We start from the raw sequence: 22,103 nt of genomic DNA, 5'->3' as shown, positions 1-22,103 counted from the left end.
AAGAAATTGCCTTAGTGGTGTTTTTCTACTATATACCAACAATCCTGAAATTGTGTACATTGTAAAGCAGACAGCTTCTAAGATTCCATAAAAGCTCATCATGTTCATGGGAAATAGTTTTTAAGAATGACATATTATCAAATAAATAAATGCCCAACTTTTCTAAACATTTGTTGTAACAAACACATTTTCTCTGTTAGCTCTGCTGATGAATAAGTCATCTATCTTGATATTGCACTGATATCAAACAATATGTAGCACACATACTTGTTTAATAGGTTTATTATTATTTTTTTGCAGATTTTACAATTATATTTCATCAACTGGTACAACAAAACATATTTGGCTATTTTAAAAGGGCTTTTGGAGATTGGCATGTGGTGGTTCCATTCATATACATTGATGCTTAAATGCTAAATAGCATATTGGGTATTTATTCAAGCAGGCTTCTTTGTACATCCTGATCACTAGCAATTCTTCACACAGCAGCTTATTGTTGAGTCCTTTAATTATAGAAACAAGAATGGTGATGGAGGAGAAGAGCTTTTTTATGTCTGACCTTGAAATGAAAAGAGATTCTGTTATATTACATAGCCCAGGAAATATTAGCAGTATGTTCCTTAGCTTTCATTCGTAAAACTGCAATACTGGAAGACCTCCGTTCAAATTCTGGCTTGGTTTCAAATGCATGTCCATTAGTTCCAGAAAGTAAAGAGTCAGTAAAGAAGTTATTAAGGGGAACATGGCTGAATTGGCTCTGATGATTTGAAAAGCCAGAATACCCAGAATCTGTCCGAGGAGAGTGGGAATAAGGGGTCATACAAGAGGAAGTATCCCGTGGAAGCATGCAGGAAGTCACCGAACTGCTAGCTGCATTTCCTGCCCATAAATTATTCTGAATCTGGAACATATAAACAAGATGAGATTAAATGTATATTTCAAACATCTTTTTCTTCCTCTAGTTTCATTTTTCATTAAATCTATTGTCAATACAGCTAGCAATAAGATAATATGCAAATGAAAAATAGAAATTCAAATGAGAATTATAATATTTTGAAGCAGTTAACACAGTAACAAAACTGAACTTGGATATTCTGTCTTTCACTAGGGAATTGAGTATTATTTGCTGACTTGCCTCAGGCTAAAAAATAGCTTTGGCCATGTTTGGTCATAACCATCTTCCCCAAAGTAAAATTCAAGAGTGAATGTAACATTAATAAGTTTGATAAAATACCAGTACTTCATAGCCATTCATGGAATGTAGAAGCACTTGTTTTATTGCCTTTAAAATTAGGGGTTCTGTTTTCTGAGGAAATCAATATCTTGCTTACAGTCCACAATAGATCGAGGTAGAGTTTTAACAGAAACTTTCAGTCAATGTCATGAGCACCGTTGTGCTCCATTTCTGCAAGAAGGTTGATACATACATGATGGTTTTCCTGCAAAAATGCATGCATATAATGAAATATTTTCTGGATAATTCTGGTAAACCAGAGTTTAAAAAGTCTGATTTATACAAAAATGAAAGTTATATATTTAATGAAAAAGTAGGATGCCTATGCATTTCACTTCAACCTTTAAAAAAAAGTTGTATCTGGTACACTTAGAACTTTTATTTATTTTGTTAGCTGTTCACAACTATTGATACATTTATTTCCTATTGATAGGACAACTCAGTGATGCCTTCTGAAATTTTTCATTAGCCACTGGAAGATGGCATAAATTTGAGAGAGTTTTCCCCCCTACACCCGTGATGGCAAACCTATAGCACGAGTGTCACAGGCAGCATGGGGAGCTATATCTGATGGCATGCAAGGTGTTGCCCTGTCAGCTCCAGCATGCATGTGCACTGGCCAGCTGATTTTTGGCATTCCAGAGGGCAAAGGAAGCCATTTTTACCCTACTCAGGGTTCAGGAAAACCTCCCGAGTCTGTGGATGGTGAAAAACAGATGCAAGAGGCCTGTTGTTCGCCTTTCACAGGTTCTGGAGGCTTTCCAAAAGCCTGAGGAGGATGAAAAACAGTCCAATAGGCCTACCAGAAGTTTGGAGGCTTCAGTGAGCTATGTGCACATGTGCGGGGAGAAGTGAGGGGGGCTGTGCATGCATGCATGGGGAGGAGAGGATTGCATTATGGATACCCTCCTCAGGCTTTTGGGCAAACACACACACACTTTTGGCACCCAAGCAAAAAAAAGGTTCATCATTACTGCCCTACACTATGAAGAATGACTGCCATATACTCCAAATAGATCTAATAATGGCCTGATAGCCAACAGTTACTATTTGTAGTGCCTTTGGATACGATAGGTGTCACTCTCAAAAAATATTTTGGAAAATTTCTTCTTTCCCTGGAGAAATGCAATCAATGATCACTTAATTCTTCTTCCTTTGGAAAGTGTAAAACATTTGTAGGAGACGTTTGTGCACAGCTGTAGATTCATTCTTTAGTTTGAAATTAGCTTTGTATACAGCAGCAAACATGTACAACTACTCTGAAAATCAATGCTGAAATGGAAGCAATCTATAAAACTAAACTTCAATATGTAGGGAGAATTTAACCCTGTCCTCTGACCTTAGATCAGAACCAAAGACAGAATCAGAATATCAACTACTATTGTCTGACAACAAAAGGATAGATTCTTTTCAGTTATGGTGGGGAAATAGTGCCATGCTTGGAAACCTTTGTTTAAGGAAATAGTATCAAACAATTGCAAACTGGAACCAAAGTAACTGAGGAAAAGTCAATTTTTGTTGTCCTAATCTTCCCTATCAAATTCTTAGATGACTAAGTGAATAAATTGGAAATAGGATTGCATTCTGTTTGAGAATGTCTTCTGTACATATAAAACTGTACATGCACAGAAGTTGTAGGAATAAAAAGAAAATCCCAGCAAGGGCTACAAAAGTAGTTGTACATGTGGTTGTACATTTGCGGATGTCTAAGGTCTGTTCTGTTTTCTGATTGATTCATAGCAACATTTGAATGGCAAGAATGAGAATACAAAGCACTCCTTACTCACATGATTCTTAGCATCCTTCCCTCTTTCCATATATTTCATTCCTCAAAAATCCTCTTGTACAGATGTTCCAACATCCAATGGAGCACTTCTGGAATGTCAGAGAAGTCACACTGGCATTCCTTATGTCTAGCAAGGACCACTTTTATGGTTGCTAAGAGATCACCATATCATCTCAAAAAAACAACTTACTAACCCATGGTTGGGCCACATTTAGGATTATATTAATGTGGCTAAAGGTATGCTGCCCCACTTGTCCCCTGGATGTCACAAACAAGCATTCCCATCCCAGACCCACTCATATCTGTCAACACATCCCCAAGGTCAAATGCTGCCAACTGTGTGTGCTTATTTGCTGGACATATTTAAATCAAAGCAGAACCACAAACACTTCTAATGTTAATATATTTTAGGATATTGATAATATTTACAGTAATTAAATTCATAAAGTTATGATTCCAAATAGCTCAAAAATTCTATTAAAGTCTAAGTCTTCATCCTTTTTTGGGGGGGAGACAACATTTTGTCACAATTAGGTTTCAATTTAATTTTGTTCAAAATCAATATATAACATCCCACATGGCAACGGTTATGTCAATAATTATCTTAGATTTTCATTAAACAAATAATTATTAATGTCAGCATAACCCAAAATTGGGTTAGTCTTTTCAGAAAATTGGCACAGAAAAAAAAAGAGCAAGAATTTTGCTTGCAACATCCCGTTCTAATTAAACCATGCAAATCAATTTACACACAAGTGGCTAGCAAACTCTAAATACCATAACTAAGTTCCTTTTTGCTTTAGCAAAGGTAGCAATTTTTAGCTTAGAGTGCAATCCAAACTTTCTTAACATCTAATGGATTTTGGCTTTGCCATTTCCCATTTGATCTAATATTTTATCAAGGTGTGTATATGAACTCCCAAAGAACATTAAAAGGGTGTTAAAAATACATGGGAAATTTACAAAAACCGAATTCATGACAAAAACCAGCCTATGTCTTATTCAAATCAAAGAAATCAATTTACGGTATCTGTTTCAGCAAAGTGTCAGTTTCATCAGCATTTCTCCATAGTAAATAGTATCAAATCTTTCCATTTCTGTGAATATAAATCTAACTTAACACTAATAATCATATATTGAAATAATCTTCCATGACTTCTCTTAACTGGTTATCCATTAACACCAAAAGAAAATGTTCTGGTTTCAATTGAATATTGACTCAGAGTCAATTGAATATTGACTCTGTATTAAAATATTCATTTGAATGAATTTTTAAAACCTCTTTTTATATGTCTATCAAGTTGTCTATCAAGTTGTCTATCAAGTTGTCTATCAAGTTGTCTATCAAGTTGTCAGGGTTCCAACCGATGCCCTAATCAAATCATGAACTTTGATAAATCCAGTTATTTAGTAGGAGCTTCATGTTGGCACGTTCCAAGCACATTCCAACTCGGTCCTCACTTAATTCATGCCCCGGCTCTGATCCTGTTTCCACTCTCCCACCAAGGTGTGTCATCAATCTCATTATTCAACAAAGCAATTTCGCGGGTTGCAGAGTCTCTCCCACTGGCCACTGTGGATATCCATGCAGATAGCCTTCATAGAGATGACTGGAATGTGCTTTTGTTTTGATTGAAATGCGATTCCCTCGCTGCAGCTATGGATGCTCGGTTCTCCATGCCCCTGCCCATAGCAACTCAAGAGCAGTTCAGGAATGCTTCACGAGTTGACACAAGTATGATAAAATGTCCCTTCGTGTTGTTCACATTTCCAACATACATTTAAAGTGCATTCTGCATAATTTTTATGGTGTCATACTAATAAAACTTTTTGAATATAAAAATTGTCTTTGAGATGATAACATAGGGATGTCAAACTTGTGACCTGCAGGCCGGATGTGAAATGCACTGACCATGCCCACATCCAGTTTAGTGAAGGGGGCTAAAGTTATGCATGAGTTTGACATCCCTATAACATAATGTAAATTTCAACCCTTTTAAACACAGTTTTAAAAAGCCATGGGAGATTATTTCAATATGTGATTACTATTGCAAGATTATTATATGCACAGAAACCGAAACATTTGATACTTTCCACTAAGGAAGAATAGTTGGTGAAACTGCTAGATTTTGATAAATTCCTTTGATTAAAGAATATCTATTGATGATTGGCTCTTATGGACATTTTACATAAAAATGAAAAATGTGAATTTGTGATTATGGGTTTGATTATTACATAGGATTATAGAAAGTATAGTACTATGATGTAACTTTAGAGAGAGGAGCTGAAATATATTTGTATTTATAGCTACTGTGAAGAATATCCATTGCCACTTCTTTATACTTTTTTTATTTCATTCTATTTTTCTTCAACTTTTTTCTTCCTTTGCATTTTTTTTCTTTTTTTTCTTTTTCTTTGTTCCTCTTTACATTGCATTAACTTGTCATGGTTTTTATCTTCTTATTTACAGGTTACGGATACAGAGCTGATAATCCCTCTTGCAACATATGGTTTAAGGGCAAGTGGCAAATGTTTTCCATGTTTTATTGCAAACTGATTGTACACTTATAATTTTAATTTGCTGTGAAACCTGAAAATTTAACCACAAATTTTATGTCAGACAAAGACTTTAAGAATTTATAAAGCTGGCAAACAACTGTGAAATGTTTTCTTAGTGAAGAGAATATAAATTGGATAATACCAGCACAACACAACATTTACTGCATGGCTCATGAATCTAGTTGAATCTTAAAAGTTATGGTACAGTGAGTGGTATCCGTTCCACTTCTTTAAATAAAAGAATACATGCTGAAGACTCATTACTTAGCAAGTTATATAGTATAAGTATTGTAAAACAAAATTCTAAACCTAAAATGTATATTGGAATTCAAAATAAATAAAATACTTTACAATAAGTAGAAAACTTTGGTACATGGGAAGGAAAGAAAACAGTGCTTGAATGTAAATATAATTATTCTTGTTTAAATTTTCTGTGATCTGTGCAGTATATAAAAGGTAATTCAGGGAGTTTCTGAATAAGCCTACACATAGATCTCACCTCTGGTTTCTGTTACATCACAAATATTTTAAGTTTTTCTCTTGTGGTTAACAAGAAATCACCAAAGTATCATTAGTGTGTTTAGGCATGTGTGTGTTTATATCTGAGTATGCTACATAGGATCTGTAAGATTTTAGCAGTTTAACTCAATTGTGAATCAATTACAATTTTAGCCAATTAATATGTAAAGATAACTTTAAATCTATGGCACCTGGCAGAAGATATATAATTTGAAGTTATTTTAGCTCTACTATATTACCCTGCTTCAAAAAAATCAAACTAAAGGCTATGTCCTTTACAATCTTAAAGAGATACCAATAAATATACATTCACATTTGTATTTAAATGTACTTGGTTTCAACCACACAAATGCAGATTATGAATTAATTTCAAATATTCTTTAATTAACTAGCAGCCTCACTGTCTATGGAGAAGTCATGGTTGTCTCAAGGGTGCTTTTTCAAAGGGCAACTGGATTGGTTTTATTTTTTTCCTTGAGGAAGAAGAAGGAAAATATTTGCTTCTCATCCAAAAAGCTCAACTGACAAAACTTCTTGGATGAGAAACAAAACGTTTTCTTCTTCTTCTTCTTCATGGGGAAAAAAACCCAGTCAAGTTGCCTTCTTATAAAGCACCTTTGAGATAGCAGCCCCCACTATTTGCTAGATAGAAATACCAAGTCCTGCCTTCCAAGGGATTTCTGGACTGTTTAATTTTTTCACCATACCTGTATGCAACAATGTAAGTTTGAAGAACACCTAAAAGGAAAGTGAAATATATAACTACAAGCAGTGGTGGGCTATGAGCCGGAACGCTAAATTGTGCTCGCCACCACCGCTCATAAGTTCTTCTGAGACCAGTGTGATTTTGCTGCTGCACCTGTGGAGGTAACAAAATTGCACCCATGTTTCGATGAGGTTTTACCTGTGGCTCTGTGCGCGATTTTGCTACCTCCACAGGTGCAGCAGCAAAATCGCGCTGGTCCTGCAAGAACTTACGAGCAGCAGCGGCACAATTTAGCATTCCGGCTCATAGCCCACCGCTGACTACAAGTAATAGATGCACTAGAAACTATGAGATTCTAGACATATTTCAAGAACTTCAAATTAAATGACAGAAGAAGGAAAAGGTATATCATGCCATCTAATATCGAAATCTAAATAAAAAAAACAATAACCATCTTAAGTCCTATAGAAAATAAAAAGCTATAAGCAACATTATGTTAGATTGGAATGGTCCAAATACCATCCCAATCCAATTTAATGTAATGTTCTGATGGTTAGTTATTGACTGTACGTTGAACTAGTAGATTCTCTTTATTTTTTTCCAATTTTATAATTTCATGTTTGGTGTTCATTGTAAAATATTTATGAATTATTTATATTATATTTATATAATTTATATTTATTTATATTTATATTATATAAATAAAATATCAATTATTTTATAAATTTAATCTTAAAACCTTAAAAATAAACCTCAGTAATTTATTATTGAATGTCAATATTTGTTCCTTAATCAAATTGATTACTATTTTATACTGATAATGATAAAAGTTAGAAGGGTATCAGATTTAAAGCATCATAACTTGGAACTTAAGCCAAAACTTCAACTAACTCAAAAGTTAGTTAGCCCTAAAAAACCCAGTCCTGTTTGGAGTTAACTTCAACCAGTCAATTAAATCTCCCACGCTATACATGAAGAGTAAATATCACATCTACATACACACTGCAAAAAAACTCCATGTCTTCTATAACTTTGGTGCTAAAGGTATTAATAATTCCAAGGGTTGTGAAAAGATGGCCTCCTGGCTTCCTTCATATTAGGTGAGAGGATCAAAGCATGAGAGAAAGTCTTCAGTAAAAAGTTACTCTGCCACATGCTTCCCTGATTGGAAGTATGACTTAGATTTCTTTACATGGCAAGACTGATTGACTTGCCAATCAGGATGACTTGAATTTCTGGGAGATGCAGTAACAACACATCTAAAAGGCAAGCAGGGAACTCTACTGCACAAACAAAAGCAATATTTTTGCATGAAGCAGTCCTCTTTTTCTTTATTCACATTGTGATTATTATTTGGACTTTTTTCTACATGTGAGTTGTGATTGCACTGAAAGATAGCAGCTGACCTAATGAATTCCATGGTCAAGTTCACTTAGTTTTCTTAAAATAATTACTATATGTCACAGTACATTTGTTCTGTCTTCCCTTGCCATGTAAATAAATCTAAGAAATGGGCCTCTCCTAGAATCATATATTGAACCATTTCAAGAGTCAGGAGAGTAAATCATCTGACCATGGCATGCTAGAATACATGATATTAAACTTGAATCACAGGTGTGTTCTTATTGTTCATACTAAATCTTTTATTCTATGCCACACATAGTCAACCTGTGAAGTATACACAGGTTTGGAGGTTTTTTTAAAGAAAGGAGGACTCTAGCAGTTTTCTTTTTCAGAAACAGCAGCTATTTAAGTATCTGCTTTGGAGGACCACCCTCATACAAGAAAGGGTTTTTAAAAAAAAGTCTTCTGAATGTATTATATCTCTATGCCTTTATTTGCATTCTTGGCTTTTAAGAGTTAAGGTTAAGCAATACCTCCTATCAATCTGTTCCTCTTTCAGAGATTTAGAATAAAATCTGACTCTCAAATTTGCACTTTATGAGGATTCCTAGACAAGTACAAAAAGAGAAAGGACCTGCATTGTTTTTCACAGTTATTTTTTTCTCAATGTAAATAAATCCATCTTTACCCCTAGTTTTTTTCCTAAAAATGCTAAAAAACAAGACTCTTGATCTGATCATTTGGAATTGTGTGCTCTGTGATATTCTATTTTGTCTCTGTCACCATTACCACCCCAATTACTCCCACATCCACAACTGAACCCACTTCAACCATTGCCTCTATGTCTTCCTGTCTTCTTCATCTATCCACACTGTACCTGTTATCTTGAAAGAAACTGCTCATTATTTTTATATTTAATTTCACTTTCCTTGACTTCTGGCCTGCAATTTTATAGGAACCAAGAATCAGAGTTTAAAACACAAATTTAGTAACCCAAGCTATTTTTTAAAATTATTTAGCAACTGATATCAATTATCTTTAAGTTGCTGTTTTTGATTTATTCGTAATAATAAACCAAAACTTGGGTGTGATGAAACTAAAGGAAAATTCAAAACAACTCAAAACACACTGACAACGTCTCTTCAAATGGTGATGAAACATTTGCAACCAAATTGCCAAGCTCTGAACTCAGACCAACAGCCTAACTACCAATCCAAACTACTAATATTCAAGCACATTGCAATTAAAGAAAAAGACAAGTAACTTCACCTAACATCCAAAGGACACCAATAATGCCTCTCCTGAAGAAGTTATTCACTAGGTTCCACTGCAAAGCTCTGACCAGGCTATTCCAGAAAGCCTTTAAGGATTTCCCCCACTACCACCATTAAATGATTGCAGGGGCATATGTGGGGGTGCACAATCAAAGCCCTGTCGTTTTAAATACATCTCAATCACAGAATACCATCTTGACTTTTTTTTCTCATTCAAATTGCAGATACTCCTTTAGAATTGTAATGTTGGCATGAGTAATATTACATAATATGATGGAAGTGCACATTATTGTTATTTGTTTGCTTTGGTACTGTATTATTTATTGCTTTAATATTTCTACTCCGCTGGAATGTACACTGTTTAAAGTCATTCATGAATGAAGTAGATTATTAGCCTATATAAATAAAATACTGAAAATGGCTCATGACTCATAAATAGCCTTTACTCTGTATAACCATTGAAGATTTCGCTCTATATATTTATTAAAATCACAGGAAATAAAGAGTTACATATGCATGAATTATCTGTATAGTCACTCAGATTTTCTAGTTCCCCTTTCTAATTTAGAATGTGCAAGCACTGGTTTTATGTTATAACTTTTACATGCTCCAATCATCACAATGATGAGAGATGATAGGCACCATTGTGAGGAAGACTGCAGAGAGTTGGTAGGCACCATTGTGAGGAAGACTGCAGCAGACATATTATAAAATCAATAAATTCGCTCTCTAACCATACCTAGTCAAGAAATAAATCTTTGATATAATAAAAACAACATGGACAATTGTTTTAACTTTTTGTATTGAAATCTCCATTCTAAATAGTTTTACTTGAAAGTTCATCCCATGCTTTTCCTACTTCCAGAGAAATTAAAATGCTAAAGCATCTATGTTAGTTTTATTTGGACACAATATTGACAAATTAAAGCTATTATATTAGCATAATTACAGCTGGTTTTATAATATGTGAGATGACTCTAAATCATGTACAAGATTCCACCAGATTGTCAAAACAGAAAAAAGAAGTACAATTTCCAGACAAAAGGTCAATGCCTGACATTTTGCTAGGAAGCCAGCTTTGGGACTTTGGAAAGAGTTTAAAGAAATTTTCCTAAAATATTCCAACAGCTAATTATTTATCTCTGTAAACACTTCAGGGTTTTTTTTTATTACAATGCTTCTTGACATTTATGGAAGGCAAAGGGGAGAAAAAATTCTCCAAAGTGTGTCTGAAAGAAAATAAAATTATATAATTAACAATTCACAGAATGGAATAAAAAGAAAACAGATGGTTGGCTTCGTTACTGTTTTTACAAAATTCTTGTTCGAGCAGGTTATAGATTGCCAAAAAAAGGAGTCCTCAAGCATTGTCCTATCATGCTATACAAGGGCAGATTTTTTAAAAAATAATTAACAACTGCATTGTATTGAAAGAACAAAATGTATAGTAATTTGGTTAAAAAAAATTATGGCTTCATGAGTTTATGGATTTCATCTTGACTTCTACTTAAATTGTCTTTCATACATCATAGCTAAACCACATCTACTGGGACACAGACATTATGGTGCTGAAACTTCTCACAACTGAAGGAACTGCCATCTTTCCCCTGAGTAAGGGTCCCCGGCTTAATTCTGCTACCTGCATCTCAGTTCCAGAGGAGACGGAGGAGGTTTTCTGAGAGTTTTGATTCTTCACTCAGAATGATATAGTTCCAGACAAATGTTCCATATAGCATACCGAATCCCCAATTTAGATGCAAATAATGTAGGGAAAAATGAATTTACTTGGCATGTGTGTGTGTATGGGTGTGTGTGTGAGAGTTATAAATAAATACTAATTATACATTTTTGTCTTGTTGAGAAAAGAAACTAAACAATAAATAGTCAATATTTAATACCTGGGGGTAGCTATCAGTCCGTGGTAAAACAGATATATCATATGTGGCAGCAAAATGACTTTTTGCTTGTTGGATTTGCCCATAGCGTTCTCTCTTTCTCCATTTTGCTCTTCGGTTTTGGAACCAAACCTATTTCAAATAAGAAAATTGTTAGTTTATCCAAAGGACCATTTCTTCTGCCCTCCCTCTTAATTGTTTTGCCAGCCCATAGATCATTGATAAATTACTTCAGTCTAAGAATTGTATCTGACCCTTGAATGTCCTGCATGCATCCCCCCAGGCACCTGGAAAAATTGTGCCCACATCGTAAATATTAATTGACAAAGAGATAAAGTGTTATGTTATAATCAAATAGTAATATGAACTGCATTGCATTTTAATTTCAATCAATAAAAGTGTATTAAAATGTAATAGGTAAAGGTAGGGTTTCTTAGTGCACCCACTACTTTCTAGACCACAGCCCCCTGTGCTAGTCCTGGAAGTAGTTTTGCTTGAATTGTCTTTAAGTAAGATAGTGATCATAGCCATAGGATTCCTTCTGATTCTTCAAAGAAAATTCCTGTTTTAACACACGTTAGAAATATCATGAGAAGATACTGTCCTCTGGAATAATAGATATATATTATCTATATATAATCTGACTTGCAATATCTGTTACTAAATAGCAGTGGAAATATTTATCCCAATCTATTTATTCCATCATTACCATCTCTAAACTTTTAGTTATCTGTAAAAGCTAAATTCAAAATGGGAGATAGAATGTTTCCATAATAATCTTGCACAGTAATATTTTAGTGATTAGAAAATATACACCCTCCTTGCCTTCCAAAAGAGCCTAAATTCTCATCTTTGTCACCAGGACTGGGGTTACTAGATCTTCCCCCTGACCAATGAATGTTTTTAATACAATTGTTGAATGAATGGTAATGGAAGTTTTTAAAGTATATTTTTAAGGATTGTTTTTATGTATTAATTGGATTGATTTTACTATTGTCTCTTTATATATGTTGTGAGCCACCCTGAGTCCTCGGAGAGGGGTGGCATACAAATCCAATTAAATGAATAAATAAATACTAAAAGTTGATCTACCAAGAGAAAGATGCCAATCCTGGAAAATGAAACAAAAACAGAAAAGAGGTGGGGGGGGGAGGAGAGTAGAAGTCCTTTGTCATATTAGGTGATTAATTCCAAAGAAAAGATTAAGACCGGCTTAGCTACTGATGCTGACTTCATTTTCTTTTCCCTCTTTCAGATTCAAACTTTGATAGTCAATTTTAGTTTAAACATTTCTTATTAGATTATAAGATAAAGTAGAAAATATAAAAGCAAACCAAGGAAGACACAGTGAGGGAGAAAAAAGGGAGGCGGAACTGGGGAAAAGAAAAGAAGAAACATTGACTTCCAACTCCCTCCGTTGCAGTAAAATAAAGCATTAACATTAAACCCCAACTTTTTGTTTTTCCATAATAATATAAATTATTCATTTCTATAAAAATGTATCAATTAATTTGTAAAACCCAAAATCAAAGTTTAGTTTTTTTCCATGTCAGGCACAAAGTTCAGAAATGGTCTTCATGTGAAAACAAAGATACAGTACTTATGTTCTTTTCTTTAACCAAAACAGTCAATTTAAACCATTTCTACCAACTCTGTCTGCTTCTGTAGCCATTTGTCCATGATGGGAATCAAAATGTCCTTCCATTTTTGTACGTACAATAGTTTTCCTTCTATCAACATATATAAAATCAAAGTTCCAATTGTTTTTTTCTCCGTCTTTTTTCATTAAACCCAAAAGAAAAGTTTCTGGTTTCATTTTTATTTTTGTTTTAAGAATTTTTTTGTATTATAATATGTACCTTACTCTAAAATTTCTGTGCTTTATCCCATGTCCATCATAAATGATAAAAAATTCCTTCTTTGGTTTTACACTTCCAACATTCATTTGAAATACCTTTACACATTCTAGATAATGTGTCTAGTGTTAAAAACCAGCGATACAATAACTTATAAAGATCTTGTTTTAAATTATAATTTAGTGTAAATTTTAAACCTTTGTCTATATATTTCCCCACTGTTCAAACATTACATTGTATCCAAAATTCCTTGCTCATTAAATCATACAGTGTTTTACATGTCCACTTTCCAAATTCAATTTCAATAACATTTTATAAATCTTAGCAATAATATGCTCAACACTACACACAGTAAGATTTCCAATTAATTTTTAACAAAACCAAGATTTCCCTAAAACGTTTTATTTGATTTAAATTGATCTTTCAATTATTAATAAATAAACCAATGGCAAACATAACCTTCTGATTCAAGTTCTTCTCTTGACTTTAGTTAGGATCACCAGAGCTGAAAGATAATATTTTACCATATGTCTACTAGTCTGGCTTTGCCGCCATTGCTTTTCTTTAAAAAAAAAGCTTCCGGAGGGGACACCCAAAGAGGCAACTTCATACAGAACCTTGTTTTATATTTATTCCAAACTCTTAGTATGGCATGATTAGCAAAAACATTAACTTGAACTTTATCATACCATAAATAATTGTGCAGTCCAAACCTTAAATCATAGCCCTCTAATTCAAGGACTATCATTTTGATTGTCACTTTAATATTATATGTGTGATGCAGTAGTGGGTTGCTACCAGTATGGTAAAGGATGGGGCACCGGTAGCGATCGCTGTGTTGCACACGCAGCTTTGGGTCTCTTATGTGCATGCGTCCCAGCAGGTTTTTGCTTCTGCACATGTGCAGGAAGCAAAATCTCATGAAGGGATGTGGGCATATGTGAGATTTTGGCAATTTTTTGTTTCTATGCATGCACAGAAGTAAAAAAAAACCCACCAAAATGTCACACACGCATCCCCTCATAAGGTTTTTGCTTCCTGCGCATGCACAGAAACAAAGATACATTAGGACGCACATGTGCACACACAAGAGACCTGAATCTGTGTGTGCAGCACACCTGTAGCAGCAGTAATGGGAACCCTAACCCCTGGTGTGATGATACATTCAGCACAAACCAGTGCAGCCAACTTCCATTAATATTGTACAGGGTTACTGTTGGAAGAAAATATCCTGCATGTCTGCACACTTTAATCAAGCTGAATCTGTCAAATGAACTACAATTATCAGACTTAGGCAGTGAAGGGCTACAATTATTTTACTACTACAATGTGGGTGTGGCTTATTTTGTGGGTGTGGCTTGCTGGCCATATGACCAGGTGGGGGTGGCTTGATGATCATGTGACCCTGGGTCACGTGACTGGCTTAAAGGTGGCCAACTTGATGTCACTCATGTTAAGGGTTTGGGTTAAGGTGCCTGGCCTCTCCTTGCCTCAAAGAGATACAATTTCCCTATTTACTATTACTGAACATCCAAAATATACATTTAATTCCATGTATATATGCCATATATATATACATACATATTACACACAAGCACACAAAAATATACATTATCTACTATATAAACTGTATATTTATATGCACTCATAGCTCTTCTCAAATTATACACATTCAACCTCATTTATTGCGATAGGAAAAATATACCCAGAGCAGAGAAAGGGGGGAAAAAGGGGGGGGGGGATCTAAATTTTTCTACCGGTACTGTTTATCTGACCAAAACTTTTCTACCAGTACTGCGTACCAGACCGTATCCATAGGAGCCCATCACTGGACTTAGGGTACTCTATTCCCTCTAAACTTCTTTTTTGAAATATGAGCCTTATTAATATTTAGTACAAACAATTTGTAGATCTTTATTCCCCAATGGAACTACTGGAAATATACTATTTCTATTTCCTTTACCTGCCCAGTCAGAGAATACAAATGGATGGAATAAGCAGCAGTGGGGAGGTGGGGTGCTACCCAGGGCCACCCACAGAAAAGATACACTTTATGTATATCAATAGCTGTGGTGAACCACTAATGGTTGGTATCTAACTATGATATTGCAATAAGACATCAAACAATTATTTAAAATAGGGGTTTTTAAAAATTTTCTCCAAATAAATGCCAGGAATGAGAGTCACAAAACAAGTAGTTGCCATTTTAATATGGACATGGATATACAAAGAAGAGCAACCGTAGTTTTACTTCCATTCTTTATGCCTTGGAAATTAAGTATTTACAATTATAAATACAAAAATACAGAAAAGAACAATAATAAAGACAATACTAAAAAGAAAAAAAAGAAAATAATACATCAATTGAAAACAAAACAAAACACATAATAAAATATGTGTGTGTGCACAAGAAGTCTGTATATTATTCTGAACTACGTATATTCTCCTTAGCCAGGTTGTGGCTAACTTCGAAATTCTATATAACTTATAAGGTTTACAAACAATAGAAGCAAAAATGTGTGTAGCCTGAGATACAAATAGTAGTCTTACTTAATAATTCATAACTTTATCTTATATAATCCAATAAGCTTTCCCAGGTGTAATTTTTTTACATAGTTAGATGATTTATGGTATACTTAGCGAATTTTGTTTCTATTTTCAAGCCAGTAATAGAATAAATTCCAACAATCATAAAATTGTGACTCCTCGTTACCTTTTATTTCTAGGGTCAGTTTGGACATTTCTGCACATTGCATGATTTTTCCTAGTACTAATTCATCTTGTGGGATTTCTTCTTTTTTCCAAGTTTGGGCAAAGGCTAGTCTTGCTGCAGTGGTAATGTGAATGATCAAGTATATGTAATTTTTATTTAAATGTTGGCGAACAATACCTAATAAAAACATTGTGGCATTTTTTCTAGATTAACCTCTAAAATTTCATCAATCCATTTCCCAATTTCTTTCCAGAAAAGCTGAGGTTTTTCACATTGCCACCATATATAGTAGTATGATACATGATCTTTTTGGCACTTCCAACAAAGAGGTGATAGTTTTTTGTTAATTTTTGCTAATTTGATAGGCATGATATGCCACCTTTAGAACATTTTGATTACATTTTCTTTATAAGATGTTGCCAGGGTTATCTCCGATTTAAAATTTTTATCTCCGATTTAAAATTAAAGTTCCATTTACCCATGCTAGTTTTTATTTCAAATGCATTTGTTTTATTGATTAGTAGACAACAATAAAGTCTTTTAATTAATTTATCTTGTGAATCCAATAAAATAAAATAATAAAAACTTTTTTAAAAATTTAAAAAAGGAAATTAAGTAATAGCCTCTCACAATTGTTGAAGTAAATATCTCACTTCCAGTGATTTCTAGGAGCTTTAGATAATATTCAGTCTTGAAGGACTACTGAACTTTACCAATATTTTCATGAGTTGAATACTCTTTCAGGAGATTAAAAAGAAAAAAGCAAGAAATGAATGAATACTACCAAATTATGATTATTTGAAATAAGAAAAACTTGACTATATATATGATATTGGGGAAACAGTCTCAGGATTTCTTATGGATAATAAGCAGAAATGCTGAGAGGTGAATAAATTCAGTTTTAATAAGCCACTCCAAACAGAATTTCAAGCATTTTCAGTAGTTAATTTTAATCCAAAATCATATAGTTTAATAGGAAAAAAGCTTATTGGAATAGTCTCTTATTATTCCAGAAAATGCTTAACAAATTATAGTTCCAGTTTTATAAAACTGAAAGGAAAATAGGTTTTGCCAGAAATTTCTAAATTGGCACCAGAATGGTGTACTCCAGTATTGGTTCAGTCATTTACATATATAAATACTGTCAACATTGCTATTTGTTCAGGCTGGAAATGGAGTACATTTTTTCCAACAGATTGAAAGACAATAAAAATGAAATGATATCTTGTATTAGATACAGCATTTTAAACTGTACAGTGGTACCTGAAGATACGAACCCCTCGTCTTACGAACAACTCGTGATACGAACCCGGGGTTCAGAAAAATTTTGCCTCTTCTTACGAACTTTTTTCGAGTTACGAACCAGCATTCGGAGACTGCTGGGAAGCCGTGCGGCTGTTTTAAAAGGTGAGAGCCAGGCGGCGGGGCTTCCCAGAAGCCTCCCGAACGCCGGTTCGTAACTCGAACAAAGTTCGTAAGAAGAGGCAAAATTTTTCTGAACCCCGGGTTCGGTTCGGGGGGGTGCTGGGAAGCCCCCCAGGCCGGCTGCGACCTTTTAAAACAGCCGCGCGGCTTCCCAGCTGTCTCCTGAAGCCGAACGCGGAAGTTTGGCTTTGGCGTTCGGCTTCGGGAGACAGCTGGGAAGCCGCGGGGCTGTTTTAAAAGGTGACAGCCGGCCTGGGGGGCTTCCCAGCAACCTCCCGAACCCCGAACCCGGAAGTTCGGCAAAAGTTTGGGGTTCGGGAGGTTGCTGGGAAGCCCCCCAGGCCGGCTGTCACCTTTAAAAACAGCCACGCGGCTTCCCAGCAGCTTCCCGATGCCGAACGCCAAACCCAAACTTCCGCGTTCGGCATTCAGCGACTGCTGGGAAGCCGCGCGGCTGTTTTAAAAGGTAACAGCCGGCCTGGGGGACTTCCCAGCAACCTCCCGAACCCCGAACCCGTAAGTTCGGCAAAAGTTTGGGGTTCGGGAGGTTGCTGGGAAGCCCCCCAGGCCGGCTGTCACCTTTAAAAACAGCCGCGTGGCTTCCCAGCAGCTTCCCGAAGCCAAACGCCAAACCCGAACTTCCGCGTTCGGCGTTCGGAGACTGCTGGGAAGCCGCACAGCTGTTTTAAAAGGTGACAGCCGGCCTGGGGGGCTTCCCAGCAACCTCCCGAACCCGGAAGTTCGGCAAAAGTTCAGGGTCCGGGAGGTTGCTGGGAAGCCCCCCAGGCCGGCTGTCACCTTTTAAAACAGCCGCGCGGCTTCCCAGCAGCTTCTCGAAGCCGAACGCCATACCCGAACTTCCGTGTTCGGCATTCAGAGACTGCTGGGAAGCCGCACGGCTGTTTTAAAAGGTGACAGCCGGGCTGGGGGGCTTCCCAGCAACCTCCCGAACCAAACCCGGGGTTCAGAAAAATTTTGCCTCTTCTTACGAACTTTTTTCAAGTTATGAACCGGCGTTCGGGAGGCTGCTGGGAAGCCCCGCCGCCCGGCTGTCACCTTTTAAAACAGCCGCACGGCTTCCCAGCAGTCTCCAAATGCCAGTTTGTAACTCGAAAAAAGTTCGTAAGAAGAGGCAAAATTTTTCTGAACCCCGGGTTCGTATCACGAGTTGTTCGTAAGACGAGGGGTTCGTATCTTGAGGTACCACTGTACAGTGGTACCTCTACCTACAAATGTCTCTACTTACAAACTTTTCTAGAGAAGAACCAGGTGTTCAAGATTTTTTTTCCCAATCGCAAACATTATTTGCTTTTACATTGATTCCTATGGAAAAAATTGCTTCTTACAAACTTTTCTACTTAAGAACCTGGTCACAGAACGAATTAAGTTCGTAAATAGAGGTACCACTGTACTGAAGTGATCAGATCCAGTTTTAGGACTATTTTTATCACAATCATTAAGTGAATTATTGATTGATTAATTGATTACATTTATTTGCTGCCCATTTAGCTAAAGTTAATTTTATGGTTGTTGAATGACTTATGTGGTCATTGAATGAATCTGGCTTCCCCTGTTGATTTTGCTTGTTGGAAGCTATCTGGAAAGGTTGTCAATTCTAAACACATGACCGTAAGTTGCTGAAACTATCATAAATACAAACCAATTGCCAAATACTTAAATTGCATTCTCATGACTTCAGGGGATGATGCAACAATCTAACTTTGAGGTGAGTTATAAGTTACTTTTTTCAACATCACTGTAACTTCAAACAGTTTTTAAATGAATGGTCATAAGCTGAGGACTACCTGTACAGAACAGCAATGAAGCCACTGGTGATTTCAAAGTAAGAATTGGCAGTTATGTATCAATTTCACATATTGTAGATTCTTCCCCATCTCTAACAGATAAAAGTCAACTTGTGGATTCATTTTTATAGAATAGAATATAGAATATAATTCTTTATTGGCCAAGTTTGATTGCACACAAGGAATTTATCTTGGTGCATATGCTCTCGGTTATAATTTATAATTATATCTTCATATATATCCTCATACAGAAATAATTATATCCTGATACAGAAATAATCAACTATTTTCAAGCAGATATGTTTCTCTTTTAAAAATCATAATGGAATTAATGGATTTGCAAATTGGGTGACCATAAAAATCATTTACAAATAAATTAATTTCCCCATGTGTTAGGACTGCAGTTAATGCCCTCAGCAAATATTGATTAAAGTTATTTTTTTAAAATATTCTGAATACCTATTCATGTATTTGTGAAAATATAATTTCGACAGCCCTGGAAGCCCTTTGGGTGACACCTGTGACAGAGCTGTTATGTGAGCTCCACTGACTGCCATTTTGTTTCCAGAACCAATTCAAGTATTGGTCATCACCTTTAAAACTCCTATATGGGAATCTAAGGAACCACCTTATCCTGATGGAATTAACCCACCCCACTCATTCCAGTGAAAAAGTCTACTTCAGCTTCCATTAGCCAAAGACGTTTTGCTGGTGGGGTGTAGGAAAAGTTGCTTTTCAGCTATGACCCACACCCTCTGGAATATTCTGCCATCCTACGTGATATCTACCGCCTTATATTCCTAGCGTTATAGAGCCTAAAAACCTGGTTCTGCCACTGAGCTCTGGTCCTATAGGGGCCTGCTATACTGGGAGTGGCTAATGGTGTAGAAACAATTCCCACACCCAGGCTGCCCACCAACTACTGACAGATAGAGGAAGGACTACTTAATGGAGGCCTTTTATGAAGACAGAATAAAAAGTACAAGGATAGCTAAACTATTGTCCAAGCGCAAATCCATAAAACTCCTTTTTTATAGACTAACACAGTTTTGACCGCCAATGACTTTTGAGTTTCGTGCAGTTTTAGTTTAATATCATGCCACCCTCAGGATAATTTCAAAAGTCCTTTTCAAATAATCAGACTGGATCTGAGACAGGAAGGCTTTAAATTACAAACATCATTTATGTTTGATAGAATGTGGGCATATGCTAAGATGACAATTCCCTACTTCATATCTCAATTCATGTGTCATTATCTGAAATAGCATATAATTCATCTCTGTCCCACCATGCATTCTTGATACAATAGGATATTTGAAAGACTTATCACTACCTTATGATTCCATGAATCTCATGTACTTGTGTTTTTGAAATGGTCTCATAGCAATGCAGGCATCTCTTGCTTTATTGCACTTCGCTTTGTTGCATTTCACGGTTGCTGCTTTTTGTACAAATTGAAAGCTTGTGAAATGCTGCATCAAATAAGTCTATTGACACTACTTTTTTAATAGCATTTGCTCACTTTGTATCTCTGTGACACATTTTTCTGATGCATATTACCTAGTTTGGCAATGAAAAATCTGCAAGAAAATCCTCAAGCTTGGAGAGCAACCAAAGATCCCACACTTTCTTAATTCTCACAATATGTCATATTTTTTCATCATTAACATTTTTTGAAATACAATGTTTTTAACTAACGTATGCACAGATTTTTTTAGCTATGATGTTATTACACACTTGATAGACAGCAAATAGTACATACTGTTAACTTTTTCTTCTTCTTTACTTCCTCTTTCCATTTCAAGTGCCAAGGGGATATATATTATATCTACTACATATAACTTTTACATTAAATGGGAAAGGGAAAAAAAACAACCCACGTGACTCACTTTATTTTCAATACGGTAATCTGAAACCAAATCCAAAATACTTTAAAGGTATGCTTATATTTCTAAGAGGCTTTCTATTGATCTCTGGTAATCAATTGCCTGACAGTAGCAGCCATGCATTAGATGAATCTAGAAAAAATATTTCACTAAAGGCATTTTAGTGAATTCTGCAATATAGTTCAATGATATTCTGAATATCTAAAATTAACAAATGCTCCCTAATTTTAAATCATCCCATGTTATTGCCCACACCTTTCATCAACTCAGACATTAAATCAATGTAAAAAGATTTTCTCATGTTAAAACATGAGATTTTTCTCATGTTCCAATAATATGTTCTCTGGAGAAGTGGAGTATGGAATTTTCATAGCCTTGGCAAATAGAAATAGTCTTTCATAGCCTTTGACAAAATAGAAATAGTAGAATAGAATAACAGAGTTGGGAGGGACCTTGAGATCTTCTAGTCCAAGCCTCTGCTTAGGCAAGAAACTGATACTATTTCAGGCAAATGTTTGTCCAACCTCTTCTTAAAAACTTCCAGTATTGGAGCATTCACAACTTCTGGAGGCAAGTTTTTCCACTGATTAATTGTGTTAACTGTCAGGAAATTTCTTCTTAGTTCTAGGTTGCTTCTCACCTTGATTAGTTTTTATCCATTGCTTCTTGTCATGCCATCAGGTGCTTTGGAGAATAGGTCTCTCTTCTTTGTGGCAGCCCCTGAGATATTGGAACACTGCTATTATGTCACCCCTAATCCTTCTTTTCAATAAATACAAATATACAAAAAAAACCAAATATACCCTTAAGAATATGACCCTACAACCAATAGACTTCCAATATCTCAGAATATTTTGTCCTGCACAATTATTTACAACTGGATTTCTACCATTTTCAATCATTTTTATTTTAAATACAGTGTTCCCTCGATTTTTGCAGGGGATGCATTCCGAGACTGCCCGCGAAAGTCGAATTTCCGCGAAGTAGAGATGCAGAAGTAAATACACTATTTTTGGCTATGAACAAGCCTTCCCTTAACACTTTAAACCCACAAATTACAATTTTCCATTCCCTTAGCAACCATTTAGATCATTACCATGT

At 35.5% G+C, this 22,103-nt stretch overlaps 1 protein-coding gene across 1 annotated transcript in view; it reads right to left on the bottom strand.

Moving 5' to 3' along the window:
- Positions 1-266: 266 nt before the first annotated feature.
- ALX1 (ALX homeobox 1) overlaps positions 267-22,103 on the bottom strand; it is a 35,800-nt gene continuing 13,963 nt past the window's right edge. Inside the window, exons 3-4 of the mRNA XM_070754771.1 lie at positions 11,321-11,449; positions 267-901 (exon numbers count right to left, since the gene is read on the bottom strand). Coding sequence (XP_070610872.1) covers positions 587-901; positions 11,321-11,449 — 444 coding nt within the window. The 3' untranslated portion in view covers positions 267-586. The remainder of the gene's footprint in view (positions 902-11,320; positions 11,450-22,103) is intronic.

Source organism: Erythrolamprus reginae, chromosome 6, assembly GCF_031021105.1.
Source record: "Erythrolamprus reginae isolate rEryReg1 chromosome 6, rEryReg1.hap1, whole genome shotgun sequence".
NCBI classification, from domain to species: domain Eukaryota; kingdom Metazoa; phylum Chordata; class Lepidosauria; order Squamata; family Dipsadidae; genus Erythrolamprus; species Erythrolamprus reginae.
This window is presented reverse-complemented; position numbering and strand designations above follow the sequence as displayed.